This window comes from Tympanuchus pallidicinctus, unplaced genomic scaffold (genome assembly GCF_026119805.1).
Source record: "Tympanuchus pallidicinctus isolate F22 unplaced genomic scaffold, pur_lepc_1.0 scaffold20, whole genome shotgun sequence".
Taxonomy (NCBI): domain Eukaryota; kingdom Metazoa; phylum Chordata; class Aves; order Galliformes; family Phasianidae; genus Tympanuchus; species Tympanuchus pallidicinctus.
This window is the reverse complement of record NW_026294722.1, coordinates 11,104,857-11,131,847: the sequence shown is the minus strand read 5'-3', so window position 1 is coordinate 11,131,847 and position 26,991 is coordinate 11,104,857. Positions and strand designations below refer to the sequence as shown.

At 53.4% G+C, this 26,991-nt stretch overlaps 3 protein-coding genes across 26 annotated transcripts in view; all 3 read left to right on the top strand.

Moving 5' to 3' along the window:
• Window positions 1-873: 873 nt before the first annotated feature.
• SLC32A1 (solute carrier family 32 member 1) lies at window positions 874-7,893 on the top strand. 2 transcript variants are annotated; one of them, XM_052684059.1, is made up of 3 exons: window positions 874-1,755; window positions 4,236-5,005; window positions 5,730-7,893. In XM_052684059.1, the coding sequence occupies exons 2-3, from the start codon at window positions 4,628-4,630 to the stop codon at window positions 6,915-6,917; spliced, it is 1,566 nt and encodes a 521-aa protein (XP_052540019.1). In that variant the 5' UTR covers window positions 874-1,755; window positions 4,236-4,627; the 3' UTR covers window positions 6,918-7,893. The 2 variants fall into 2 exon arrangements, with proteins under 2 accessions (XP_052540019.1, XP_052540020.1); XM_052684060.1 differs by lacking the exon at window positions 874-1,755 and adding an exon at window positions 1,857-1,972.
• A 1,411-nt stretch (window positions 7,894-9,304) lies between these two features.
• LOC128080817 (serine/threonine-protein kinase Sgk2-like) lies at window positions 9,305-23,523 on the top strand. Of its 6 annotated transcripts, XM_052683508.1 has the most exons (16): window positions 9,305-9,401; window positions 11,429-11,514; window positions 12,456-12,528; window positions 15,235-15,304; window positions 16,233-16,290; window positions 16,783-16,832; window positions 17,379-17,436; window positions 18,002-18,085; window positions 18,381-18,512; window positions 19,316-19,428; window positions 19,890-19,926; window positions 20,474-20,560; window positions 21,091-21,186; window positions 21,447-21,602; window positions 22,010-22,099; window positions 22,315-23,523. In XM_052683508.1, exons 2-16 carry the CDS (start codon window positions 11,464-11,466, stop codon window positions 22,468-22,470), a joined length of 1,311 nt encoding a protein of 436 aa, XP_052539468.1. In that variant the 5' UTR covers window positions 9,305-9,401; window positions 11,429-11,463; the 3' UTR covers window positions 22,471-23,523. The 6 variants fall into 6 exon arrangements, with proteins under 6 accessions (XP_052539468.1, XP_052539471.1, XP_052539472.1 ...); XM_052683511.1 differs by lacking the exon at window positions 12,456-12,528 and having other exon boundaries at window positions 9,311-9,401; XM_052683512.1 differs by lacking the exons at window positions 11,429-11,514; window positions 12,456-12,528 and having other exon boundaries at window positions 9,333-9,401.
• A 111-nt stretch (window positions 23,524-23,634) lies between these two features.
• Window positions 23,635-26,991, top strand: part of IFT52 (intraflagellar transport 52) — a 29,193-nt gene continuing 25,836 nt past the window's right edge. For 4 of the 18 annotated variants that reach the window (XM_052683483.1, XM_052683484.1, XM_052683495.1 and 1 more), the window contains exons 1-6: window positions 23,636-23,820; window positions 24,126-24,213; window positions 25,035-25,164; window positions 25,907-25,982; window positions 26,069-26,140; window positions 26,685-26,811. In XM_052683483.1, coding sequence (XP_052539443.1) covers window positions 23,654-23,820; window positions 24,126-24,213; window positions 25,035-25,164; window positions 25,907-25,982; window positions 26,069-26,140; window positions 26,685-26,811 — 660 coding nt within the window. In that variant the 5' untranslated portion in view covers window positions 23,636-23,653. Of the gene's footprint in view, window positions 23,821-24,125; window positions 24,214-25,034; window positions 25,165-25,906; window positions 25,983-26,068; window positions 26,141-26,684; window positions 26,812-26,991 lie in introns of those variants that run through there. The other 14 variants (XM_052683492.1, XM_052683489.1, XM_052683494.1 and 11 more) reach the window with 12 other exon arrangements.

Below are 26,991 nucleotides of genomic sequence, written 5' to 3'. Positions count from 1 at the left end.
GTATTGAATTTGACAGTGATGAAGTTTACTTGTTTTGTCAATGGAAATGCAGTTAAGCTCATGGGAACAATACAGTTTGTGGGAATTCGACGCTGCAGGTAACCAAGGACTTTCACTTCATTTTCATGACAGCAATAAAGGCAAACCCTGGGCTAGATTTAATTCCAATTAATCGGAAGCATTGTTGAGGAGGTGTTGTGGTCAGATGATAGCAAGTGTTTGGTCTGTAGATGTGACTGCTGATCGGGGCTGGGCTGGGATGTGCAAATCACAGAAATCCCTGCGCAGCCACCTCCCACAGTACAGATCAGAAGCTGATCTGTATTTATTTTGTAAATAGTGAGCTTGGAGTCTTGCTGAGTAAAGTCTAAAGAAGCCTTTACTTTGTTTTCATGGATTGTTCAGGTGAATTCTCCCCTGGGCACAGTCCCAAGCCGTGCTCACTGGTGATGTCCGTTCCCGGCCCCTCATCTCTTTGTTTGACATCTCTCCAATTTAGGCAGCCATTTTGCATTCAGTTAAAGAAAAAACACAAACGAACGATTAAATGAGGAGGAGGCACCCATCGTGGGCATGAGTGCTGATGGCCGGGTCAGGAGGGAGCAACGTGGGGCAGAGCTGTTCTCTCGGTGCCACGGGGCTGCTTGAAGGCTCAGGGCGCTGTGCTGAAGCATCCTCTCTCCCTCCCCACCACCTCACAGCCACCGCTGCTTTTCCTTCCCTATCCTCCCGAAAGTCCCCGAGCTATTAAGTAGGTCACGAGAGCTGGTCCCCATCCAGCAGTTTGTCTAATTGCCTTTTTATAGTCGCACCGTGCCGCTCTTCATTATGCTGTCAGCGCTGCGGGAGGACGGGGCAAGGAGTGAGCGGAGCTGGGGGCGACGGTTGCGGGCGAGGGGAGCGCGTGGGGCTGCGGCCATTGCTTTGCTAAGGACACACGGGTGGGTCTGGGAGGGGATGCGGCCGAGGAGAGCTTTGGTAGGGTGAGGTTTCTCCCCCCCTGGCCTTCTCCTTGCAGTGATGAGACGCTCAGCAGCTGCTCTTGGGGGTTTCTATGGAGTTTCGTGCCACGAGGAAAGGATGTGTGCGGGGATCGGGGCGCTGCACCCAGGACCTGCGTGGGCTGCGGGGCGAGGTTGAGCATGCAGGGGTTGCTTTCGATCCCTTTCTTTCTTATGGCTGTATTTCATTTTCAGACGTGGTTTGCAATGTGCTGTGTTTGAGGAAGAGCGCAGCTCACTGAAAGCCATAGGAATGAAATGCTTTGAGGTGCGGGGGCCTGGCCCGGGGAGCAGCCCCTCCTGGCCCGGGTAATTGCGCTGCTATGGTGCCCCGCAGCTCGGAGAGGGGCTGGCAGCGAGGGCTGCAGAAGCAGAGCCTGCTTAAGCTCAGCCTTTCCTGCCTCCCTCAAACGATTTTTAAGCACGAGTAGCTCTTTTCCCTTCACTTTGTTAATCAGAAATCCCAGCCCTAACCCCTGAGCCTGTTCTGTGCAGATAAGGCAGCGTCTCTCCTCCATCTGCACCTGCAGCCAGGGGGTCCGGGAGGGCTGCTCCCCCGGGGCTGCTCCTCGAGCGGTGCCGGGACCCCACACCCCTCCCTTCTGCGGGGGAAACGACGCCCGAAGCCCCCAGCGCCAGGCAGAGGGAGCGCCCGGCAGCCGAAGAGCAGGAGCTGCAGCTCGTTGCTGTGCTGCTTTTAGCTCCATCTGAGATTTGCGGCTCAAACGCTCCCCCGAGACCCGCTAACCTTTGGGTAAGGTTTGGCTCCGTGATCTTGCTTGGGTTAAATAGGAATTAGGGGGGGCACAGGAGAGACGCGGCTGCAGCCCCGCACCCCCATCCCCACATCCTCCATCCCCGCAGCCTCCATCCCCGCATCCTTCCATTCCCCATCCCCGCATCTCCCCATCCCACGTACCCATTCCTCCCAGTCCCACTCCCGGCGGAGCAGCGCGCTGCGAGCAGCAGAGGTAAATGCCTCCTCTCCATCTCTCCGTACCTCTCCTTTTCTTCTCTTCCTCTGCCTCTCTCCTCCTTTTCCTTCCTTTTTCTCTTTTTATTTCGCCTCCTTTCGCTGCGTTCTATCCCTATTTTCAGCCGCCGGCAGAAGTTCGGGGCGATTTTTTATTTCCAGGAGCAGCCGAACAAAATCTCCTTCTCCCACCTTCGGACGCGAGGCAGCGATCGGGGCTGCCCTGGCTGCGGTCCCCACGGGGCCGGGGGAGGGTGTGTGTGTGTGTGTGTGTGGGGGGGGGGGGGGCTCAGCGATGCCCCAGAAGCGGGGGGGAATTTCGGAGTCGAAGAAGAGCCCCGGCGGCCCGCATCCCTCCTGTGCCCGCAGCGTTGAGCCCGCCGGCACCCCTCACCCTCCCCGTTTATCTCCGTGTCTCGGCACGTGTACGCCGGGGCTGTGAGGCGTTTGTGGGGGTACCGCTGTATCCAACAGTGGCACAAAGCCCCGCGCCCCTGCCCAGAAGGCAGCCCCCGGGCCGGCGCTGCCTTGGGACACGTTTGTCCCCCACCGGACCGGGGTCATTTTCAGGCTCCGTGGACTTTTTCCGGTGTTTTTAATAATGATGATGATCGTCATTGTTTTAATGATGTTTCTAAATAGGTTTCCCGAGCCCGACGCACCGTGCGGGGCCTCAGCGGTGCAGGGCCGGGGCTCTGCGGGGCGAGAGGTGGGGAGGAGGGGGGAAATGCCCCAATGTCCCCGCAGCACGCAGCGAGTTGGGCGAATTTTCGTTGTTTCGTCCCTGACGCCCTCTGCGCCCCCCGAACATCGATCTTCGCGTCTTTTGCGATAAACTCATCGCAGGTTACGTGGGAAATCATAACAATAATAACGAAAATTTTCTAATAATCTCCGCATGAAAGCCGAGGTGTTCATCTGCGCAGTCTGATGGTCCGGCTTTTCCTGGTTTTTTTTTGGTTTTTTTTTCTTTGTTTCTCGACCTATTTGTGCACTGATTTGTGTTAATCCCCGCCCCGGCGCAGCGCGATTCCCATTGGGGTCTGGCCCGGAGGGTAACGGCGACCGAAAGACCCCCGTGAGGCGCAGCCCCTCTGCGACGACGGCTCTTTTTGACGCATTTCATCCGCTTTGCACCTAATTCCCCTCCTGCTTCCGTCAGAATGAAAATAAATAAATAAATAAATAAATAAAATAAGGGGGGGTCGGTGGCGGCGGTATTTGAGGCGTTTTCTGGAAGCTCCGCTCCGTGCCGCACCCCAACCGCAGCCCTCCCCTCTGCCCCCTCCTTCCCATTCCAAAGAACGGCATCAGGAAATCATTCAGCGTTGTGTTTTCCGTTGTCTGTAGTAAAACAGAAATGCTCGTTGTAACCTCCGAAAAGCAGCGAACCAAACAGGCGCTCCCCCCCACCTCCACTCGGGAACGTCTATTTATTTATTTATTTGTTTATTTATTTGTTTGTTTTCTTCTCCCGATCCACAAAACCTCGGCGATCCCAACGCAGTGCCGCAGCGCTGCTGTTTCCCACCAGCCCCGAACCCCAAATGCCGTCGCTCCCCCCGCGCCTTCCCGGATCTCCCGTGGCCGATATGTGCAGTGCGGGCTGCGCACCTCGGGGATAATTAAACAAAGAACACTCGCGAAGGGCTTTTCTGTTCAATATCAGTATGTGTGTTCAGGGGAGCAGAACGGAAAAATTAATTTTTATGAGGAAAAATGGGAAATGGCTCCGCGAGACGGAGCGGAGCCCGAGGAACGCCCCGGTGCCGCCCGCGGAGCAGTGCGGGGCAGAGCGAAGCCCGGGCGCGGAGCGGAGCAGAGCAGGACCGCAGCCGTCGGTGCTGCCGCTGCGTTCCCGAAGCGGTGCTTCTCCCGGTGCCTCAGGGCTCCGATGGGGGTGCGAGGGGTTTTGGGTGGAAAAACGACAAGGGAGGGGCTGCGAGGAGGCGAAATTCGTTGAGAATCTGTCGAGAGCCGTCTGTCCGCACCTTCAGTGGGGCCGTATTCCCTCTGCTGCTCGGTTCGCGGGGGGAAGGGGCTAGGAGCAGGGCTTCTGGGCTGCGGGTCAGGGGTTGCGGAGGGCTGCGGGGGGCTGCGGGGGGCTGCGGGGCCGGGGGGAGCCGCGCTGCGGCGCTGCTGGCGGGACCCGGCGGGCGTGGGTGTCACCGTGCCGGGGGGGGGGAGGCTGGGCTTGGCCGGGGCCGCTGGTACCTCCCCCAGAAATGCAGCAATCCTCTCCCCTCTCTTCTCTCCGCGAGGTGGGCGCACTGCGATGGAGACGCGGCTCTCTCCGCCAGGGGTTTGCGCCGGCCGCCCGCTGACAGCCGTCGGTTGCTGACAGCCGCAGACCTGTGACCACCGCAGCTCGGCGACAGCCGCCGTCCGGGAGGGACCGGCGGAAAGGAGCGGAGCGGCGCGAAGCGGGGCGGGAGGGCCCGCGGCTTCCCGCAGCGGTGGCATGCCCCAGGGCAGCCTGCAGCGCAGCCGTTCGCCCTGCGCTCGGGAGCGGAGGTAGCGGCTCGGCAGAGCTTCCCTCAGCCGCCGCCGCCGTCGCCCTTCTCCCGGCGCCGAGGTCTCGGCCTCCGCCTAGCCGCCCGCCCACCCCGTCGGGTCTCTGCGTCTCCACGGCCCTCCGAGCCCGACAGCCGCCATGGCCACGCTCCTCCGCAGCAAGCTGTCCAACGTGGCCACCTCGGTGTCCAACAAGTCCCAGGCGAAGATGAGCGGCATGTTCGCCAGGATGGGCTTCCAGGCGGCCACGGACGAGGAGGCGGTGGGCTTCGCTCACTGCGACGACCTGGACATGGAGCACCGGCAGGGGCTGCAGATGGACATCCTCAAGTCCGAAGGCGGTGAGGAGGGCGGCGAGCAGCCCCTGGAGGGGGACATCCATTACCAGCGGGACGGCACCGGGCCGCTGCCGCCCTCCGCCTCCAAGGACGCGGGGGTCTGTTCCGAGCTGTCCGGGCAGGGCAAGCCCAAGATCACGGCGTGGGAGGCGGGCTGGAACGTCACCAACGCCATCCAGGTACGGCCGGGCACCCGCTGCCACCCGCGCCGGGACGCGAGCCCCGATCCCAGCTCCGTTCCCATCCCCGGGCTCAGCCTTCGTCCCCTTCAGCAGTGACGGGGTGCAACACCCTTTGGCAGAAAAAGAATGGAAAAAAGAAAGGGGAAAAAAGAATAGAAGAAGAGAAAGCGGGGGAATAGGGAAAAAAAGAAAAATGGGGGAAAGAGGGGAAAAAAAAAAAAAAAAAAGGGAAACAATAATCTCCCTTCCCCAAATTCAAAACAAAATGTCTGTATCGCTTTGCTCTGCCGGCCCCCACGGCAGCATGCGGGATGGGGGGGCTGAGGAGGGATCTGTGCTGGTCCCCCCCGCGATAGGATGGCACTGCAGGGTGATGGGTTCTTGGTGCACGGAGGGTGGTGGGAACACACAGGGTGGAGATTTGGGTAAAAGCTGGTGCTTGCTTGTTGTGGGTGCTCTGGGGTGGATGCTGCGGGTGTGCATGGGTGTGATAGGTGTGATAGGTGTGATAGGTGTGATAGGTGTGATAGGTGTGACGGAGTGGGCGGCATGTTGGAGAGAGAAGGGTGTGCGTGTCATCGTGAGCACACGGTGTGACTGTGGGGCTGTGGGCTGTGCCATTGGTGTCACTGCATGTGGCTGAGGCAGCGGGTGTGCGCCTGCTCACTGCCTGGCCCCTCCATCAGGAGAGCAACACGGTTTCCATTTTGTCTCTTTCTAGGGGATGTTTGTGCTGGGCCTGCCCTATGCTATCCTTCATGGTGGATACCTAGGACTCTTTTTAATAATTTTCGCCGCGGTGGTTTGCTGCTACACTGGAAAAATCCTTATTGCCTGTCTTTATGAAGAGAATGAGGATGGGGAGATAGTCAGGGTGAGAGACTCCTACGTGGACATAGCAAACGCGTGCTGCGCGCCTCGCTTCCCCACGCTGGGGGGCAGAATTGTGAATGTGGCTCAGATCATTGAACTGGTCATGACCTGCATCCTCTACGTGGTGGTCAGTGGGAACCTGATGTACAACAGCTTCCCTAACCTGCCCGTATCCCAGAAGTCGTGGTCCATTATTGCCACAGCCGTTCTCCTGCCTTGCGCGTTCTTGAAGAACCTGAAGGCAGTCTCCAAGTTCAGCTTGCTCTGCACATTGGCCCACTTTGTGATCAACATCTTGGTGATCGCCTACTGCCTCTCCCGGGCACGCGACTGGGCGTGGGACAAGGTCAAGTTCTACATAGATGTGAAGAAGTTTCCCATCTCCATTGGCATCATTGTCTTCAGCTACACCTCCCAGATCTTTCTGCCTTCCCTGGAGGGGAACATGCAGAACCCCAAGGAGTTCCATTGCATGATGAACTGGACGCACATAGCAGCTTGCATCCTTAAAGGACTCTTTGCCTTGGTTGCCTATCTGACCTGGGCTGACGAGACCAAGGAGGTCATCACAGACAACTTGCCATCCACCATTAGGGCAGTAGTCAACATTTTCTTGGTGGCCAAAGCCTTGCTCTCCTACCCCTTGCCGTTTTTTGCAGCTGTGGAGGTCCTGGAGCGATCCCTTTTCCAGGATGGAAACAGGGCGTTCTTCCCCAACTGCTACGGAGGTGACGGGCGGCTCAAGTCCTGGGGGCTCACTCTCAGGTGTGCCCTGGTGGTGTTCACCCTGCTCATGGCTATCTACGTCCCACACTTTGCCCTCTTGATGGGTCTCACTGGGAGCCTCACGGGTGCGGGCCTCTGTTTCCTGCTCCCCAGTCTTTTCCACCTCAAGCTCTTGTGGAGGAAGCTCTTGTGGCACCACGTCTTCTTTGACGTCGCCATTTTCGTTATAGGAGGGATCTGCAGTGTCTCCGGGTTCATCCACTCTTTAGAAGGCCTCATAGAGGCATTTAGAACCAATGCTGAAGACTAAGGAGGGGCCAGAGCTGGTGGCAGTAGAATAGCATCGAACATCCGCATAGCCGTGAGATTCTGCGTCCCTTCAAGGAGGAGTCATTACTTTCGTTACATCCAACAAATCCTACATTATAGAATCTGCAAATTAAATGAAATCAGAAGAGATGAAAACGCGTGCCCTGCCGTCTTTTTAAATAAGCTAAGATTAAAAATATATATATTTATTTTTCTGTTCTTTCAAATATTTGGAAGGAAAATCCACGGTGCCCCACCCCGACCTCCTCACCGGTTGCCTGAAGCTCAGCCCCACGAATGAACCATCGGGAAAGGATAACAGCTCCCAGCACTGCCTGCAGATCTGCACTGCAGTGCCGCAGGAGCTGCCGACCCGATGGGGTTGTGTTTACAGATGGAAGCAGACAGGCTGCGGGTGCTGGGAGCAGCAACATTCCTTTACATACACCACGAGACAGACGTAGATGAGACCTAGACTGTAGGAATAGCCCAGCAACCCACGCTCCGGCCGACGGCCAGCGCTGCAGTCATCTGCAATGTTTACACTGTAGTCACATCGATGTCAGACTGCTTAATTCTTCCACCCGGATTGACACGAGGAATGGCGCTTCCCATTGATTGCATTTTGCCTCTGGTTCAACTCACAGACCTGGAGTCCACTTCTCAGTGATTTTATTTTATTTTATTTTATTTTATTTTTTGGTTGTTGTTGTTTGTTTGTTTCATTTTAAGAATTATTTCTGAATAATGAAAAGAGAAAAATAAATATTGTTGGATTTGACGTCGTTCAGGATGCAGGAACAAAACCAAGACAAAACTCATTCTGTGCAATCTACCAGATCCGTGGAGCTGTTTCCAATGTATGTGTGGTGTCATTGTGGTAAATAAGATGAAAAATGTATATCAGAAAAAAAAAAAGTCTATCTTTAACATATAATGTGGTACATAAATATATCAAACAATAAAGAGAAAACATATCCGAGGAGCTGGCCTGCTTCGTTGGGCTGGGCAGGGGCAGGGTTGGGCACCAGGTTTGTGGGTGTTGGAAGGGAAAGGGGAGGGGGCCAGTCCCCAAATCCCTTACAACCAAAGGTAGAGAAGAGGGAACAAACCGAAATATGGGACTTGGAGGAGCCCTGGTTTGAGCTGAGCTCCTGACTCCCTTCCCATGGGTTGTGCCCAGCACTGGGACAGCCTTGGCAGGAGGGCTGGGTGCTGCAGCATTGCGGCTGTGCTTCACATCTGCTTTGCACCCTGCAGCTCCGGGGCCCTTCTCTCACTGCATTCCCCATTGGGATCGCACTGTGCTCTGTCCTTGGATGTTCATGGGCCCAACACAGCCCTTTGTTTTGTATTTGTTAGGGGCCAAAGGGCTGCTGTTAGGGGCACAGGCTGACGTAAGCTGCGGGAAGTGCTGTATTATTCTGGGAGCCCCCCTGGGCTTCGTCTTGCTGTCAGTTCTGCTCAAGCGCTTCCCTCTGTGCTTCTGTCGGGTAATGCATGAGCAGCTCACAGAGCGAGCCCAGGCTCTGTCCTCTCAGCATGGCTGTGGCCGTGGTGGAGCCCCTGTGGTGGTACTGTGGTGCAGGCAGCCCCCACCTGCCCAGCACACATCTCAGTGCTGTGCTAGCAGTAGTGACAGCACATGGATTCGGCTCTGCTGGGGATGTGCAGCCTTTCAGCAAGAGATGCAATGGGCTGAGCAAAACAAAGCCCAGAATAGTAGCAGAAATGGAAGAAAAGGATGGAAAAGGATGATCTCCATGGCTTCTGACTGCAGATATGTAGCTTCTGGTCATGTGCTGCAGCATCCTCCAGACCTTCTCATTCCAAAAACGAATGGCACAAAGGCCTTATCTGCACCAGGGGGGAACAGGTTTCCTTATTGCTCTGTGTCTTTGCAGCCCTGGGAGCAGAGGCTGACCCCCACCTCGCCACAACCTCCTTTCAGGGAGTTGCAGACAGCAATAAGGTCTCCCCTCAGCCTCCTCTTCTCCAAACCGAACCATCCCAGTTCCCTCAGCCTCCACTCCCCATAAGACCCTGTTGTGCTCCAGACCTTCCTCAGCTTCCTTGCCCTTTTCTGAACAGGTTCCAGGGTCTCATTGTCTTTCCTGTAGTCAGGAGCCCACAGCCGAGCACAGCACTTGTGCCTCAGACCTGCAGACTGCCCTGCATTTTGGATCGGGAGCTGCATGCCCTGGTGAGCAGCAGTGACTCCTGCTCTCACCCTCTGCTCTTTTCTGGAGCCAAGCTGTCCTCTGGTTGCCCCACTGAGAGATTTTCCTCTCCCACCCACCTCTTTCCGTCCCTTGCTAATCATTTACTCCTACCACAGGCCACTCATTTACTCCTACCACAGGCCACTCCTTTTGACTTCTCTTTCGACCTTCAGACTGAATCACCGGAACAAAAGCCCAGGGCAGGTAGGAGGGGAGCACTGCCTCTGCTGCTGCTGCAGGACTGCTGCCCCACGCTGCTGCAGGTAAAGGCATTGCTTTCTCCACGACTTTCCCTTCTTCTCCTGAGGGCTGAGCCAGCTTGGGACAATCACAGAAGTTTTGGTGGAGGGCTCATCCCTCACTGCTGGGTGAGTTGGTGGGCATAGGATGGGGGTGCAGGGGAGGCAGCTGGGAGCAGGAGGGCTCAGGTATCCTGAATCATAAAATCATAGAGATACTTAAACTAAAAGAGGGAAAATTCATGTCAGATGTTAGGAGGAAATTCTTTACTCAGAGGCCTTGGCAGTGCTGCCCAGAGAAGAGTGGGTACCCCATCCCTGGAGCTGCCCAAGACCAGGCTGTGTGGGACCCTGAACAGCCTGCTCTGATGGGGGCAGCCAATCCATAGGCGAAGTTGGAATGCAATGGGCTGGAAGGGCCCTTTCTACCCAAATAGTTCATGATTCTGTGATTTTATGATTAAGGTTGCAAAAGACTGAGATCATCAAGTCCAACCCCACCCCTCCCCACCATGCCCACTGACCACATCCCTCAGTGCCACATCCCCACACTTCTTGAACATCTCCAGGGATGGCGACCTCACCACCTCCCTGGGCAGCTGTATCACTGCATCACCACTCTTTTGGAGAAGAAATGTTTACTAGTATCCAACCTGAAATCAGGCTCATTTCCCAGGAATCACAACAGCTCCAGAGAGGAGAGAAATAGCATCCTCACCCTTGGAAATACAGCAGGAGGTGACAAGATTTCTTGTATTAAATGTGCACCAAAGATGGAGTTTTGATCTCACGGAGCTCAAGGTGGCTGCGTTCACATCTCTGCAAAGGGACAGCCTCTCTTGGGCACTGGGAGGGGCTGCTCATGGGACGTGAGTGCCCTTAATGAGGGCAGCACAGCAAGGCTCTGGAGGCAGCTCACAGAGCCGTCACCGTGCTGCTGAGCCCTGCTCGATCCGGTGCAGAACTGCTGCTCTGCCCTTGTCCTCAGGGCCAGTCCTGCACTGCTCTAAGATTTTAGAGAACCGCACTGTCCATGTACAGTCTGTTCAGCCTTTGTTGAATCCTCTTAGAGGAAGAAATGGGCTCAGATCTTTTAAAGATTTTCCTATCCCTGTCCCACTTGACTCTGTCCCACCTCATCCCTCCTGCAGCACTGATAACCCAGCCCCAAAGAGCCCCTGCTGACACCTCGAGTGCTGGGGTCACCTTTCACTGCTGTCTGAAGGAGGCTGACACAGTGCTTTCTGCAGAAGTGTTTGTTTTCCCCTTATCAGAGCCCTTCCCTGTAATCCCAGCTGCTTGGCACCATGCGCTTCCTCTGCAAGTGACACATTTATGATTATGGGTATGGATATTGCCTGATAGGGAGATGAAGATAACATGCCCTATCTTAACCACACACATTCCCTACGCAATAGCTGCTTGAAACAATTCAAAACAGAGCATACACACGCGATGGGGCAGGGGGTCCTTCCTGGATAGAAGCTGCATGGCAGCAGGGCAGTGACCCCCTGCTCCCCAGACAGTGATGCTGGCAGCACCTGGAATTCATTTCTTCTCTTTAGGAAACCAGGCTAACCCGCACCAGGGGGACCTCTGTGACTGCTATCCCCCCAGGGCACATGGGGACAGCCAGCTTGGGGTGATGCTCCCTCCATGGGGCTGATGTCCCTGTCTGTGTCCCATAGCTGTCAGGGTGTCCCCAGGGCTGGGAGGTGACACTGGCAGGGCTGAGGAGCCTGGCACGCTGTCACAGTGGGACCAGCAGCCATACGGCAGTGTCCTGCTGCTTCACTGCCATGGAGCTCTGTTGGCCGATGCTTAATTGCATCAAGGGTTAACGATTTAAGAGCTGAGTTTCAGTGCCAGTTCCCACCCACACCATGGGGGACACATGGGGACACAGCGTGTGGGGGATGAAGGGTTCTGTGTGCCTTGTGCACAAGGTGTGTGGCCCTACAGGGACGTGTGCCCATATGACACATGTGCCCTCCAGCACAGCCACCCACAATCATCCCTCCTTTCACCATGTGCTCTTTGCCTTCACACAGGGATTGCCTAAGGACACCCAGGGCTGGCTGCCCTGATGCCCAAGTCTGGATGGAGCCTTCCTCCAGCGCCCTGGGGAAGACAAAGGGTAATGGGTGGGAAAAGGCTCTGGGGTGGGAGAGAAGGGCAGTTGTGGGAGCAGTCATGAGGGCTGGGAGGGAACAGCTCAAGCACTGCTCCCATCACGCTCCCATCAGGCACACTGCAGCAGCGAGCACAGCCCTGACATAGAGCGTGGGGTTCCCTCCATCACTGGTACTGCAGCACCCACTGCTGGCACTGCAGCACCCACAGCCCCATGGCAGTGCACACCACCAGGCAGAGCTGCTGCTGGGTGGGTTCCGCTCCTGCTGCAGGCACAGTCAGGAGATGTTATAGGAAATGACAACAGAAGCCGAAGGAGACTCTTTTATTTTTAATGATGAGAGAGAGAAGACACCAGCCCTTCTGCAATTTTGCTCAGAGCTTTGTCTCTGGTTCTCCTTCTCCACATGTCCATGTTTGCATTTAACCACACACCACAGGCAGGAGGAGTACTCTGTAAGGAACTTCTAGGTTCAAGCACTTCTAACCTTCCTCCCAACCACATGACCAAATGCCCAGCTGACTAAAACAAGCAAAATATTGCTCTAAAGCACCTGACAGGACCCCAGCAGCCCACAGCCCATCACCCTCAGCTGGGCTCCAGCCCCTGACTATATCTGGCAGGTGCCTGGTCATGCTAGCTGCTGACGAGCTTTCCTGCTCTCTCTATAAGGCTGCAGTGTACCAGTAGCACTCAGAGCAAGGAGGGTGCCCATGAGCTCTATGCTATGCTGCAGGCAGCCCTGCTGCTCCCTGCTGGGGTGTGGGGATGAGGCCCCTGGGGCTACAGAGCTGCTGGGGGTGGGCTGGGCTGGGGCAAGGATGGGGAGTGAGGGGACTGCATGCTCACCTCCTGCACAATGCTTCCTGTGCCTCCCAGCGCAGCCTATGCTGGGCAATGTGCTCCCAGGTGTGTGGCTGATGTTTTGTTGTCTGTTTTTGCAGGTTTTTAGTTTTAAGTTTTTTGTCTTCATCTTTGCAAAGTGCTGCGGGCTTCAGCCACCTGCTGTTTTTCCAGGTTTGCACACAGCTTTCTCTCTAGAATCCTGAAGGCTGCTGTCTGTAGGCTCTAGCTGGAGCTGGGACTGCTCAGCTTGTACCTTCCCACTCTGCAGTGCTGTGTAGGCGTCAGAGATGGGATCCCCAGGAGATAACTGGGTGAGGAGCTCTGAGGGACAGCTCAGAGCACTTCCACAAGTGAAGGAGCCCTTAAAGCCTTCTTCCTCCTCTGTGTTCTCACCTTCCTCTGGCTTCTAATAAGTGTGGAAGCAGTGCTGGCCTGCAGCTATCTTTCAGATCTGTAGCAGAGGGAAGCTGAATGTTTCCTTGCCAGCGGAACACTGTGCCTGCAGAAGTCCTTCCCACCACCTGTGCTCCTGCTCTGTGCTGAAACTGGGACATCCCCCCGTGCTGTGTGCAGGATGGGAGCTGTGGGCTGCCCTGGTGGCTCCTTCTAAGTCCTGTGCTCCTTCCGAAGCCCCGCTGGCCATCCTGCCTTGCGTTCCCAGCATGGGAGTGGGTTTGCAATCTGGGTTAGGTATGAAGCAGTGCTGAGAGTGCTGACATCAGGAGGAGGGGGGGAGGCAGCCGCACATGACGCGTCCATGAGGTTGCCTCTCTGCAAGGTACGCCTTGCATTGGTAATGTGTTTGTAGCAAATAATGCTGGGCTGGCATGGGAATGTGGGTCACCGCTGGCAGAGCTGCTGTAGGAAGAGGGAGCTGCTGCTGTGTGTTAGGAGTGTTACTGAGGGATGCTTCTGGGGAGAGACTGCACTGCAGCGAGTGCTCCTGTAAGTAGCAGCTCGGTGCTGGGTGTGATGCTAGCTGGGGAGGGCTATGGTGTGCATGGTTTGTGCTCCTGGCATGCAGTAAGTCACTGTGCCACAGAACTCTTCAGGACTTGGTGATGCTCCATGGCCCTGTGCCTGGAGCATCCCTACTGCCCCGTGTGTGCAGGGAGTGATGCAGCCAGGCATGGATAACCCGGAGCTCCTGTGTGCTTCCCTGACCTAGTTCTGATTCCGTTGTTCTGTGTATGTGTGCAGCGGGAAATCTCTGTGCTTTCGGGGGAGAGGGGTTTGTTAGCAATAAGGAAAAGCCTATTGGGCTCTAATCCACTGAGCAATCAGGAGCTGGCCAGGCTTTGCAGGTGAGTTCAGGCTGATGGTGGAAGTGGCTCTGGGTCTGAACAGAAGTGGAATAGGATGGGGATGGACATTGCCTAGTGCTGTGCATGGTGCCTCAGTGCAGAGAGATTCCTGCCTCAGAGAGCGTGCACCTGATGGAGTGCTGCCTGTGGTCAGCGGGGACTTGTTGAACATCTCCACTGGCAGCGGAGGAACAGCAGAGCAGAGTGGAGCATGGGGGTGTGGGGTGGGGAGAGGGGGTGGAAATACATGCATGTCCCTGTGGAACTGCCTGCCTTTGTTCAGCAGCGCTGCTGTGCCTCGCTGCAGCTCCCAGCCCCTCCTGCCCAATGTCCCATGTTTCCTGCAGGTACTGCTATATGGATGTTATTTCTGTGCTTTGCTCACGTGCTCCCCAGTCACCCGCACTGACCCTATCCCCAGCTTTGGGTCAGGGCTCAGCTTCCTGCACTGTGCCTGCACTATCCCAGTCTGTCTGCCAGCATGTGGGGCAGACAGTAAATGACTCAGGTGACCTTCAGCAAACCTCAGTGGGCTGGGGAGGCAAACAGGGAAACGAGGACTGTGCCCGGTGGGAGGGAGCAGGCTCAAGCTGCCCGGGTGCTGCCCCTTCTGGCGTGTGCTGCAGGGCTGCTGTATTCACTGCATGGTGAGGTGCTGCCAAATGCCTCATGGGGTTTGCTTTGAATATTTGCATTTCCTGTTGTAATGTGAATGGGCTCTACAGTTTGGCTTGGGCTTGTTTCCTCCCAGAATGTGTCATCCTACTAGCCTCTTGTTTGGGGAGGTGTTTTCTGGCAGCCACTGCTTTGGCCATAGTAGAACTATTCTGGTATTACAGCTTGCTTGTGTCCACAAAAGCACTTGTTTTTAAGGGAGGGGAGGAAGTACACGTGTGGATGTTTTAATCTGTCCAGAGGGTGAGAATGAGCCTTAGAATTTTTCTGTTATCTGCTGCTGAGTAAACAGAGAACTCCCATGCTCAGGTTGAGCTCCTGAGGCCATCCCATGTGCAGTGTGCTCAGGGCTCTGCTCTTCCTCCAGGGCGGAGGTGATGGTGATGATGATGGGTACTGGCAGCTGCTCCTGGGTGGGGATCCTGATGCTGGCTGCATTCCCTTGGCCGAGGCTCTGGCTCACCTCCTGCAGGCCTTGAAAGGTCTCATTCAGGCCCATCGTTACTTGCAGAGCCCTGAATGAAAGTGGCCGTACGTGTGCCAAGTGTGCAATGTGTCTCAGCACAGCAGCAACCTTGTGAGCGTTGCTCATCCCTCCGGGGGTCAGAATAGCTGGCAGGGGCTTGGTGGTGCTGCGGGAGCCCTGGTCCTGCTCTGTCCTGGAGGAGGGGAGCACCTGCTTTGGGGCTTCTGTCCCCATCCTGGGAGCTCTTGAGGGCTCTTGTGTTGGGAGGGAGCTGTCCTGGTTCCTGTAATTTCGTGGTTATTTTGGTATGTGGGTGGGAGGGGAGGAAGGCGGCTGTGGGGAGAGGAGCAAGGTCAGTGAAGAACAAACATGCCTCTGTGCCTGTGATTGCACTGCCTGCTGATCAGCTCTGTGCTCCAACTTTCCTCATAGAATTCATCAAGCACGGCCGTGAGAGGATAGAACAAACCATCAAGGCATCCGGCTCCAGGCTCTGCTCATAGTGAGTATGGAACCCACTGAGTCCGGGAGCCCTTTAAAAGCTCAGCCTGATGATGCTGGTGGTGGATGGCACTGGCTGGCACTGGTCGGATGTGGGCTGTCCCAGGGATGGCCGCCAGTGCCTGCTGCCACCCTGCAGCTCCAGCCCTGCGCTGCCCTGCTGGGTGTGGGGTGACCATGGGTCTGTGTATGGGGCGGAGAGGGGCACTGCTGACAGGTGAGATTTTGGGGGGGCTGGTGGGGACTTCAGCGTGCCTTTGTGCATGGGGTGAGGCAGAGAGAGGGTGGGAGAGTGGGGAGGGAGGAATGTTCAGAGCTGCTCTGCCTGGGATTCAGAGCCTTAGGGGAGGGGAGAGAAGGGGGGAATAACGCTTTCTGGAGCAAGGGAGAAGGAACAGATTTTGGTTTTGTCCCCCTTCCTGTTATCATCCCTTTAATCCTGACTTTTGCAGAGCCCTTTAAGCTAACGGGAACTGCTGTTGTGGCAGGACCCAGCAATGCTCAAGCAGGACAGGTCTAAGCCAACCAGGGCACCAAGGAGCTTCACCTGGCTGCACTGCAGGGCTGGGGGCTGTGGCATCCCTGTGCAGTGGGGTGGGTGCCTGAGGCTCTGCTGGTCTCCGTGTATCGATGCCCTGACCAGTTGCTGCCATCCCAAACTGAAGGCCAGCCATGGTGTTTAGGAAGTCTGTAATCTTTCAAACTCCTTGTGCACCTGTGAAGCTTCTCTCCCCCCCCCCCCATCTCCTGTTGGTATGTTTGATGTGCCACTACTGTCCTGCTTCCCACCACACTCACTCCTCTAAGGAGTTAGCTGGGAACCTCAGCTGATGTTCTGTGATGGAGGCATGATCATACCTGGTCAGTAAATGGTAGGAAGCTGCTTCTATTGGATTTGGTTTTCACTGCTCCCTTGCTCTCTTCCCCAGTGCTGAACGAGTTGCTATTTTAATGGATCGTTCCCGGACCCCAGACAGCAGTGCCCAGGTGAGATCCCAGCTTGGAGCTGGCAATGCCTACCATGGGGATGGAGAGGGGAAAGTTACCATAGGAGAAAGGTGAGGGATTGCCTGGGTTAGCCTGCTGGCAGATCCAGTTCTGCCCTGTCCCTGGGGGTGATGCTGGTGGGGAAAAAAAGAGGAAGAAGCCCTCTTGTAGTCTTTTTTGAGTAAAGCATAATGTCCCCAGAGTCTGTGAGAATGAGATGAGGGCGATGTATTTGTCTGATGTGTATGTAGTGAATTTCTCACTGGGAAGAAGGAGGCCGCACCTGCAGTGCTACTATGCGTAAGGTCGCCTCCAGCTTGGGCATGATATTGCCACAGTGCATAAATCTTCCCTTTCTCCATCACTTAGTTTACCAATCTCATACATAACTCACTGAAATGCCTATTAAAGATAAGGGGTGCTATGTTAAAGGACAGGAAAACACAAAATGCAGCATGTTCTTGTGACTAAAACTGCTGTTCTCCTCTCTAGCCTACAACACCAACTGACAACATCAACCTTGGACCTTCTGCTAACCCAAAGTAAGCTCCCTGCAGAAGCCAGGTAGGGTGTGGAGCTTTCTGTGAAGAGATCTGGCAGGGGGAAGCAGGCACTCCCTGTGTCCTGCAAGGGTGGTATCTGCAAAAGATTTAACAGCTACATCACTTAGCTTTTAACACTGTGCATCAGGTTTCAAGACGCTCAGCTACAGCTCATTCCTGTTCCATGATCATCCTCTGTCCATGTCCCCTGCAGCCTCTAATCACATCTCCCTCTTCTGATGGATAATAGGGTGAAATTTTCCCCATTACTACTGGCTTCCAAACTGATTTTTCACGCTACAAAGGAGGGTAAGCTACCTCAGAAGGTGGCTTCCTGAGAGGCTCCTTGCCCTTTGCTCAGTGCACTGACATGTAGTTTGAATCCCCTGCTTGCTGACTGCTGGCTGGCAGGGCCACCTGTCTTGTGTCCTTCAGTCACTTTCACAAATGCTTCAGCTCCCAAGAAGGATGATTGCATTGCTAAAGGAGCTGCTGTTGCATGTTTTTCTTCTGGAAACTTTAACTTCTTTCATTCTTGCTCAACAGTGCCAAGCCAACAGACTTTGACTTCCTGAAGGTTATTGGCAAAGGAAGCTTTGGAAAAGTAAGTAGGCTTTCGCTGGTGGGCCATAGCTTTTTAGAGATGCCCTAACTGAAGGAATTTGTCCTTTGCTTGTACCTCTCCTGAGGATCTTGGCCATGTTTGGAGGGGGACTGAGACAGGATGGGACTCGAGAGTGGTTTCCACAGTCCATTCTTACTTTGAGCTCCCCCGCAGCCACTCTAGGAAGAAGTTGGGGTGTTTCATGCTCAAGGTGGTGATGAGCAGCACTTGACTGAAAAGAATGATTGTAATGGAGCCTCAGGTGGCTTCAATTAGCAGAAGGTGTCTAGGCAAAGTTGTGCTTCATAAGATGTCAGTGATGAATTTGAAACAGGACTGCCTCTAAATGTTCTGTTACCACTTTCTGTCCAGTGTGTAAGATACTTGGAGATGCTGAGTGTCTTTTTCTGGCAACTTGCAACCCCTGGGTGGGGGAAGACAGTAGGCTGGAGCCAGGTTTTTAAAACTTTGTACCTGACCGTCCAAAGCTGTGTAATCGCTTCCAAAAGCCCAGCTAGTGGGGAAGGAGTCAGGGACTCAAAGCTGTGACGTGATTCTGTTGCAGGTTTTCCTGGCCAAACGCAAGTGTGATGGGACTTTTTATGCTGTGAAAGTCTTGCATAAGAAAACCATCCTAAAGAAAAAGGAGGTACGTCTGCTCTCCTCGGCCATGCATACACACACAGTGGTGACTGGTATCTAAGCAATCCTGGTAATGCAATTGAACCATCTGGTGGCTGAAGTGAGCGTTCACGTCAACAATGCACGCAGTAAGCATGGATTTATCTGTGAGATGAAGCAAAGTTAGAGAGGGGGGGAGTACTTTCATCTTTGGGCCTGGATGTGACCCGTAGGGTTCTCGGATTCCTCATGGGTTCAGAACAACAGGGAGTCTGTAGAGCAGACTGTCCTGGACAGCTGTCTCCTCTCCTGCTTTTTTGCAGCAAAACCACATCATGGCAGAACGCAACGTGCTTCTGAAAAATGTCAAGCACCCCTTCCTTGTGGGCCTCCACTACTCCTTCCAGACCTCGGAGAAGCTTTACTTTGTGCTTGATTATGTAAATGGAGGAGAGGTGAGTACCAACTTTAAATCTTCTGCTCAGTTCTTCCCAGCCATTCTGCTTTATTGCCTGAAACTTTCTTGTCAGGAGATAACAATGGTGAAGCATAACATTACTTTGTTGGAAAGAACAGCTAGGAGGGGCTGGCAAGCATCTCACTTATAAGTGAAAATACTGCTGAGGATGACCTGTGCCAGCTGGTTATCAAGACAAGTAGGCGGAGAAAAAAGTTAGGGACGCTTTAGAATCCCATGGAGAGCATGAGAAATTCCAGCGTTGGTGAACTTCGTGGAAAACTCACTCGTGCCAGCTCTCAGTCCCAGGCTAGAGCTGATGTGATGCTACTGCAGTATGTCAGGCTTCTTTTTCTGAACTGTAACAGCTGCTCTCTCTACAGCTGTGCCTCTCAGTGCTCCCTGAAACAGGCTGGGAGGTGCTATTAACACCGATGTCTTGTTCACACAGAGTTCTGACTCGCATGGGATTTTTAGGTTAGCACTGTTTTGTGACCATACTGTATGTACACCTATAACTGGCTCATGAGTTAGAGCTAGCAAGGAAGCTTAACTAGACCAGCAGATGGCCAGGTTTTGGGCAATGACTTCTTAGGTGCAGGGCTGATATGAGGAAGACAAATGCAACAGTTCCCGGGAAGGTGCTTAGATAGTGAAATAAGGCTTCTTGGTTTGGGCTTATTTGGTGCTGTCTGTGTGCCTCTTGCTATAAATCAGCTTTCCCTTGAGTAGCTGGCTTGTGGGCCAGAAGATAACTTTCTGCTTTTGGAGTGGCCATAAATCCTCTTGTCTGTGTCTCAGCTCTTCTTCCACTTGCAAAGAGAGCGTTGTTTCCGTGAGCCCCGTGCAAGATTCTATGCTGCAGAGGTTGCTAGTGCAATTGGTTACCTGCATTCCTTAAACATCATCTATAGGTAAGGTACACGTCCATGCTGGGGAGAGCAGGGGCAACGGATCCACCAGCCAGCTGGGTGCAGGGCTGGGGAGGGAAAGGAGGTTTTTAGGTCTGTGTGAAGCATAGTGGCATTCAGCAGCGTGAGGGACCTGCTGGGCAATAAACACCCCCAGCCCCGTAGTGGGGACAAGACAGTAGCTGCATACAAAGATTTAGGATAAACCTTACTAAGGAAATAAGAATTTCTGTGACAAATCATGCACAGTGAAATGAAAATTAATATCTGACCCTGCATGAGAGCAGTTCTACATTAATATGTAAATTTTAATGCCCAAGAGCAATGGGAGTTTGCACTTTGAAAAGGTCTTGGTGAGTTGGCTGATGAAGTCTTGTTAGCTCCCCCTTTCACCTGATGCTGTTGCTGTTTAGGCCGGATATTTAGAAAAGCCTGATCTGCTCAAAAAGTTTTTTGCCTTGCAGGGATTTAAAACCTGAGAACATCCTCCTGGATTGCCAGGTATATGCACCTCTTGTGCTGCCTTTTCAAAGCATTGGCATCGTAACCAGAGAGCTATGGTTTGACAAGCCGTGGCTCATTCCATCGCATGGATTTTTGCATCTATGTACCACTAAGTTTCTGTCCAGGTCTTGCAAGAGGGAGCAAGCACACGCTCTGCAGAACTCCGCATACAAAACACTCTGCTTGGTCCCAAGAGCTGGGACCTGGCTTGAGGGGAGGGACTTGAGTGCTGAGAGTAAGTCACTGCTACTCTGGTGGTGACACTATGCCACCTGGCTTTGGGATAAGGCAGTGCTGAGGCACAGAAGCGTTGGATGTCATCACAGTGGTGCAGCTGTAGCGAAACTTTAGAAAATGTCTGTACTTACTTATTTTCTCCATAGACTTCCTACTTGCGTGATAGGACACCCAGGAGGCGAGGGGAAGGAAAACAAGTGACCAGTGGGACACTAAAACATAGATTGGGTTAAATGTGGTGGCCAATGCTTGGCAATCCTGCTGTTTCTCATGAGAGAGTGGGCCAGGCTGAAATTCTTTTTGTCAGGGACACGTGGTGTTGACAGATTTTGGACTCTGCAAGGAAGGAATGGAGGAAGAAGAGACTACCTCTACGTTCTGCGGCACTCCTGAGGTATGGCCCGTGTGGAGCTCTGCTATGAGCTGAGGGGGAGAGCCTCGTTGATACAGGGAGCCCGATAACATGGAAATGGTCATATGTGAGAGCAGACTTGATGTGCTGCTTGTCCTGCAGGCCACATGAATGCTTACCTGTTGCACCTGGGCTCTGAGTAGTTTCATTGCTTTGGATAGACCTACTGGGTACGGAAACTGCAACCACCTCAGAATGACAAGAGGCTGTTAGAATATAATACGTCAGGGTGGGGCAGGTTTGCTGGTTTTCTTGGTGGGTGGCCAATCCCTGTACAAACTGTTTCTAGGGAGAAAGCACTCTGTAGCCCAGGAAAGCGACTTTTTTTCTGTGGGGAGTTGGGTGTTGGTGGGTGTCTCTGCAAACGGAGAATCCTTGTAAGCCTATTTGAAGATGCCGCTGTGTTCTTCCGAATGGATTTGCTGAACTTGAACTGCAGTCAGGTTTGCATACTTACAAAGGTGAACCCCTTCCTGTGTGGGTGGACTACAGTATCTACTTCTGACTTCCAGTACTTGGCTCCTGAGGTGCTAAAGAAGCAGCCGTACGACAGGACAGTAGACTGGTGGTGCCTTGGAGCTGTCCTCTATGAGATGCTTTTTGGACTGGTAAGTTTAGAAGACATTTTACTTAGTGGAGAACTTATTTTCCAAATGTGTGAAGTGATGTCAACCTCATGTTCCTATGGCACTTGGTATGGGCAACTGAGGCAGGTAACTGCATGCAGGATTCAATCATGCCCTTAACCATTGGAACAGAGTTCAGGTTGCCCTTAACTTCTCACTGTGGGACACATCTTGGCCAAGGATGTGTGGTTCCTTACCACAGCTTATACTTGACAGGCTGCTTCTCTTCTCTTTCAAATTAGCCTCCCTTTTATAGCCGGGACGTGTCTCAAATGTATGACAACATTCTCCACAAGCAACTCCAGATCCAAGGAAGCAAGACTGTGGCAGCCTGTGATATCCTGCATGGACTTCTCCACAAGGACCAGAAGAGGAGGCTGGGTGCCAAAACAGACTTTGTAGGTGGCCTCTCTTATGATTAGGAGGGAGGATGGATAAGAAGGCTTCCTACGATGAGCTTTATATATGTTTGTGGTAACAGCACTGCCTTGGGAAAGGCTTTCCATGTAGGTAGGTCTTTCCAGTTCCCTGAAAGAGGTAGATGGGGTTGGCTCATTCCTGAAGGGAAATGCTATGATTCAGGATGTGGTGGCAAGCTAGAATACCTGCAGTGGTGTCATCTCATCCCTTCCAGGTATTACAGGACTATGACCCTCGTGGATTAAAGACTTACTACACGTCCACGTAGGGTTCGTGTGGCAGCTCCAAGTCTTGTTTCAATGACTTACAGCTACGAAACTAGCTGGCAGGTGCTGAGAGAGAAGCGTTAGCAGGCAACTGACATCTCCTCCCCCTTTCCATGCAGCTTGAGATAAAGAACCACGTATTCTTCAGCCCAATAAACTGGGATGACTTGTACCACAAGAGGATTACCCCTCCGTTCAACCCTAATGTGGTAAGTGGGCATTTAATTGGGGGTCTGCCTTATAGCGGCTGGCCCACAAGGAATTGAGGCTGCAAGGTCAAAGGCTCTTCCCCAGGCGTCCCTCAGTGATAGCGAGGGATGCTGAAGTGCAGGTTACACACTGCAAGGGTGGCGATAAGGGCTGGGCCACAAGCAGGTGCTTGGGCTCTGCTTGCCCAACATGATGCGTCCCTCTGCCCCTGTAGGCTGGCCCAGCTGATCTGCGGCACTTCGACCCAGAGTTCACCCAGGAAGCCATCTCTGCCTCCATCACCCACACACCTGACTTAGCAGCCAGCAGCTCCAGTGCCTCAGATGCTTTTTTAGGATTTTCTTATGCACCAACTGAAGAGGACTTCTAGATTTTATACAGGCTTTCAGAAGCCAGGTTTTAACTGAATGCAATTTTACGTTTGCTGTTATTGCTGTGGCTTTTCTCGTTTCAGTTTCCGAAAGGAATAGTAATGTCACTTTCTCATGGTCTAAACCAGGGGACTAATACACTAACTGGGTGGGATGGAACGGAGCTCTTAGTTTGTGCTGCTTGGTGGATTTGCCTCTAAGTGGGTGTTCCTGTAGCAAGGAAAGTGAGACACTAACAATTATCTCTGTACTATTTGGTAGGGTTGTATTCACCGTGGTTGTATTTATGACTAAGATATATGTACCATCACGCACATCACAGCCACATCTCTGGAACAGGTCATTTCTATGGTGTGGAGCTAACGCTGCCTTGTAACAAAGGGAAACTTCACAGCACAGCAGTGGGAAGCTCGTGGGCTTCTTCCTTTTGAAGTAGGATGCGCTCATCTGAATGGCTGGGAAAAGGACGATCTGATCCCAGGAGCAAGGCTGGAGTTCAAGCAGGGCGGTTCAGCAAGCCTTCTGCGCAGGGCCACTACAAAAGCTCGTAGCTGCAGGCGTTCCCCTGCTCCTGCCTGGAGGTGCTCGTTGGATTTCAGTACTTCAGAGCAGAACTGAGGAGCTCAGTGGACGCCGCTGAAGAAGCAGAGCCGCCTTGGTGGAAGGAGGGAGCGCTGCTGGGGGGAGGACAGAGCAGCCTCGTGCTGGGCTCAGCAGCTGTCAGTCGCTGCTGGCAGGGCTGCGGATCCTGTGCTCTCCTAAGGGCTGCTCCTCAGCAGCAACAGAAGCCTTGGGGTGCGCGCGTTGCTCTGGCGCTGGCTGTCGCGATGTGCGCACGATCTTTGTTCTGCCTGAACGTAAATGCCGGTGTACTGCTTGAGCACCGCTTCCCCCCTTTCTTTCCTCGACTCCTTTTCTTACTGCTGCTGGGAGGAGGAAAAAGGGGGCGAGTGCTGTTGGCGCTGAGGAAGCTCGTACGGAACCTTTCTCTTGTACGTGCGGCAGCGCCGCAGCCACCACGCGGTTTCAATTAAAGCGCAACGCACCGCCGTGCGCTCCCGCCTCCTTGTCTCCGGGGGGACGGGGGTGGCTGGACGGCGCAGCGCCCCCTACCGGCGGCTGTCGGTACGATCCCAGCCGCAGTGTTTCCTGGGAGACGCAGCCCAGCGCGGGCTGCTGCGCATGCGCGGGCGGTGCGTTACCGGGCGGCCGTTAGCCGTTGCGTGCGGTATGGCGGAGTGCCCGCGGACCGCCGTCGTCTTCAGCGCTTCCAAAGGAGAAGCCTTCACTCCCGCCAGCAGCTACAAAGCCTGGCGTAAGAGGCTCCGAGGGAGCTGGGAGATCCTGAGGTGAGGGCCGGGCCGCCGCTCTCCCCGTCCTGGCGGTGCTGCGCAGCTCGGCTGCCCGGCTCGGGGTGTCGGGGCGCAGAAGGAAGGGCCTTCGTTGGCACGGATTTTGCTCTGTGTGAGGGCCGGGTTGTGGCTGTGCCGCGGGGCCTCGCTGACGGCGCTTTGTGTTCGAGAGGTTGTGAATTCGAAACCGAAACGAAGGGATTGAAGCGACTGGAGTGATTCGCTTAATGCTTATTTGTCAGTTCTCAGTAACGTTGTGGTTCAGGGCAAGAATGCCGTGTCGTTTTGTTGTCCGTTTGTAGCTTAAAAGGTGAGATCACGTCTGAGAAGCTCCTCGGAGTGAAACTGTGGATAACAGCTGGTCCGAGAGAAAAGTTCAGCGCTGCTGAGGTAAGAATCACAGAGTGACAGAATGGCCAGGGCTGGAAGGGACCTCAAGGATCGTGAAGCTCAACCCCCCGGCCGCAGGCAGGGCCACCAACCTCCACACTTAATACCAGCCCAGGCTGCCCATCCAGCCTCCAACACCTCCAGGGACGGGGCATCCGCAGCCTCTCTGGGCAGCTGTTCCAGCACCTCACCGTCATCTGTAAAGAACTTCCCTCTGGCATCCAACCTAAATCTTCCCTCCCGCCACTTAAAACCATACCTGTTTGCACGTAGGCTGTGCATTAAGCAAATCTTACAACAAAATAGGAAATAACAGCGTAGATGATTTTGGACGTTGCTGCTTTGTATGAATTTACACAGCTTGAGATTGGAATGCTTTTCTCATAGCATCAAATTCACTGCAGTTGTCAGAATCACCTCAGTGTAGCTTCTTCCGGTACTTGAAGGGAGCGTGTAAACAGGAGGGAGAACGGCTGTTTATGAGGGGGGATGGTGATAGGACAAGGGGGAACGGTTTTAAACTGAGACAGGCGAGGTTTAGGTTGGATATTAGGAAGAAGTTTTTCATTCAGAGGGTGGTGGTGCACTGGCACAGGTTGCCCGAGGAGGCTGTGGATGCCCCATCCCTGCAGGCATTCAAGGCCAGGCTGGAGGTGGCTCTGGGCAGCCTGGTCTGGTGGCTGGTGGCCCTGCACACAGCAGGGGGTTGAACTGGATGAGCGCTGTGCTCCTTTGCAGCCCAGGCCATGCTGTGATTCTTGCAGTCTTGCTGTTGTCTTCTTTCGCTTCCGATTTTCTTCTGGATGCTTGTTGTCTTTTAGTTTTCGGTCCTGAAGAAATTCCTGGAGGATGGTGGAGCCATCCTGGTGATGCTCAGTGAAGGCGGCGAGTCCAGACGTGGCACAAACATTAACGTTCTGTTAGAAGAATACGGGATCGCTTTCAATAACGGTAGTGGGGCTCACTGACACCTTTTATTCTTTCATTTCCTAGGAAAGCTAAGGGCAGTGCAGTCTGTAGGGTGTGAGCTCTGCAGGTCCTGCACACAAAATGTGCCCTTGGATCTTTTCAGGCTGCGTTTCTCTTGATATCTGTATGTGCTCTATAGAGTAATGCTGAGGCACCCCGAGGGCTTTCCACAGGCACAGCAGCTTGGTAACAATTTGGCCATCCCCGTACCTCACCTGAAGCAGCTGTGGCACTTTCTTGGAGGAGACCAGTGCCGTGCAATCCATTTTGCACTGCCAAAGTGTAAATCAACCGTGTGCCTCGGCGTACAGGAAATATCTGTAGGCTCTTTGATGGCATCTAGGCTGGTATTTTTTGTTTTCCTTTTGTTTGCTCTCTGTTTTTTTGTGCGTCAGTGCTATTGGTCATCATCGTGCTTTAGGAGATGTATTAAAAGCTTTGGTAAGAATTCTTTTAACTTTTTTTTAATCTAAGAACATGCAGAAGACATGTGGTCGTTTTTCATAGTTTTATTTTGCAAATATGCTGCTGGTCTAAATCTTTATGTCCGGAAGGAAGCAATAGTGAAGACTGACAGGAACTTTTCTGGGGGCCACGTGCCAGCTTGGCAGTGTTAGAAAGAAACATTCAAGGGAGCCCAGAGCTAAACTCGTTTACATGGCTACGTTTAGCATACTGACCAGTTAAGGTACAGATTGCCTCTTATTTCATTTTTTTATCCGAGATGCTGTTGTACGAAATGTGTATTACAAGTACTTCCATCCAAAAGAAGCACTGATCACTGATGGAGTTTTGAATAGGTGGGTATTTTGGCTCTGTGCATCTTCACAATGAACTCTTTTAGCCCGTAGTGTTTTCAGTAGGCTTTGCTTTCAATTTGCTGTAGGGGAATCAGTGAAGCTGCAAGAAAAACAGGGCTTGAGACAACAGGTGAAGATGGGGACGGGCAGGACTCACAGTAAGTGTTTTGCTTTGGGGCAGCTGGTGTGAAAAGCTTTGGCCTCCCTGTCCACTGATAGCCTCCGTGGGCAGGAATTTATTTAGGAATTGATGCTGAGCTTTTCTAATGTATGTATGTCAGTTAGCTTCTTGCTTCCCAAGGCTTTATCTGGAAAGAAGGCTGTTCAGTGACTCTTGATAGCAAGTAAAGAGCAGGAATGATAGATAGATTTTGAGGGGAATTATTACTTCCCTGACCAGATATTTCCCCCCCCCCCCCCTCCCCTTCTCTCTGTATTTGAGTTTGATTGAACATGAATAGGCACGAGCTCTGGTTAGTGAGTGCTCTAGCTGTAGAGAAGAGGAACCCTGTTTCTTTCTAAAGAGAAACACCTCCTGGAAAGTCATGTCATTGCGGTGGTCTGAGTTTCTCAAACGGGGCTCTTGGCATTCCACCATCAGCGCACGGTTGAACTTCTCAGCTTAGGCAGATAGTCTGTTTTATAGATGAGACGAGCCTATCTGATGCATGCAGGCACTTAAGGAGTCTGTATTTTCTGCAGGGCTCTCACTTTTGTGTATCCGTTTGGTGCCACACTAAATGTGATGAGACCAGCAGTGGCTGTTCTGTCAACGGGATCGGTGTGCTTCCCCCTCAAGAGACCTATCCTTGCGTTCTATCAGCACGAGGTAGGATTGTGCATGAAGCAAGCCATGTAATTTGAGCATTTAATGAGACTGTTACTTAGTTAACAGTGGATGAAGAAAGAGGACCATCAGCTCAGAGCTGGTAGATGTCTGTTATCTGTGCAGCTGTCTTAGTTCATGAAACAAAAGGAAACTACGAGTAGTGGATGGGTGTAAGGAATT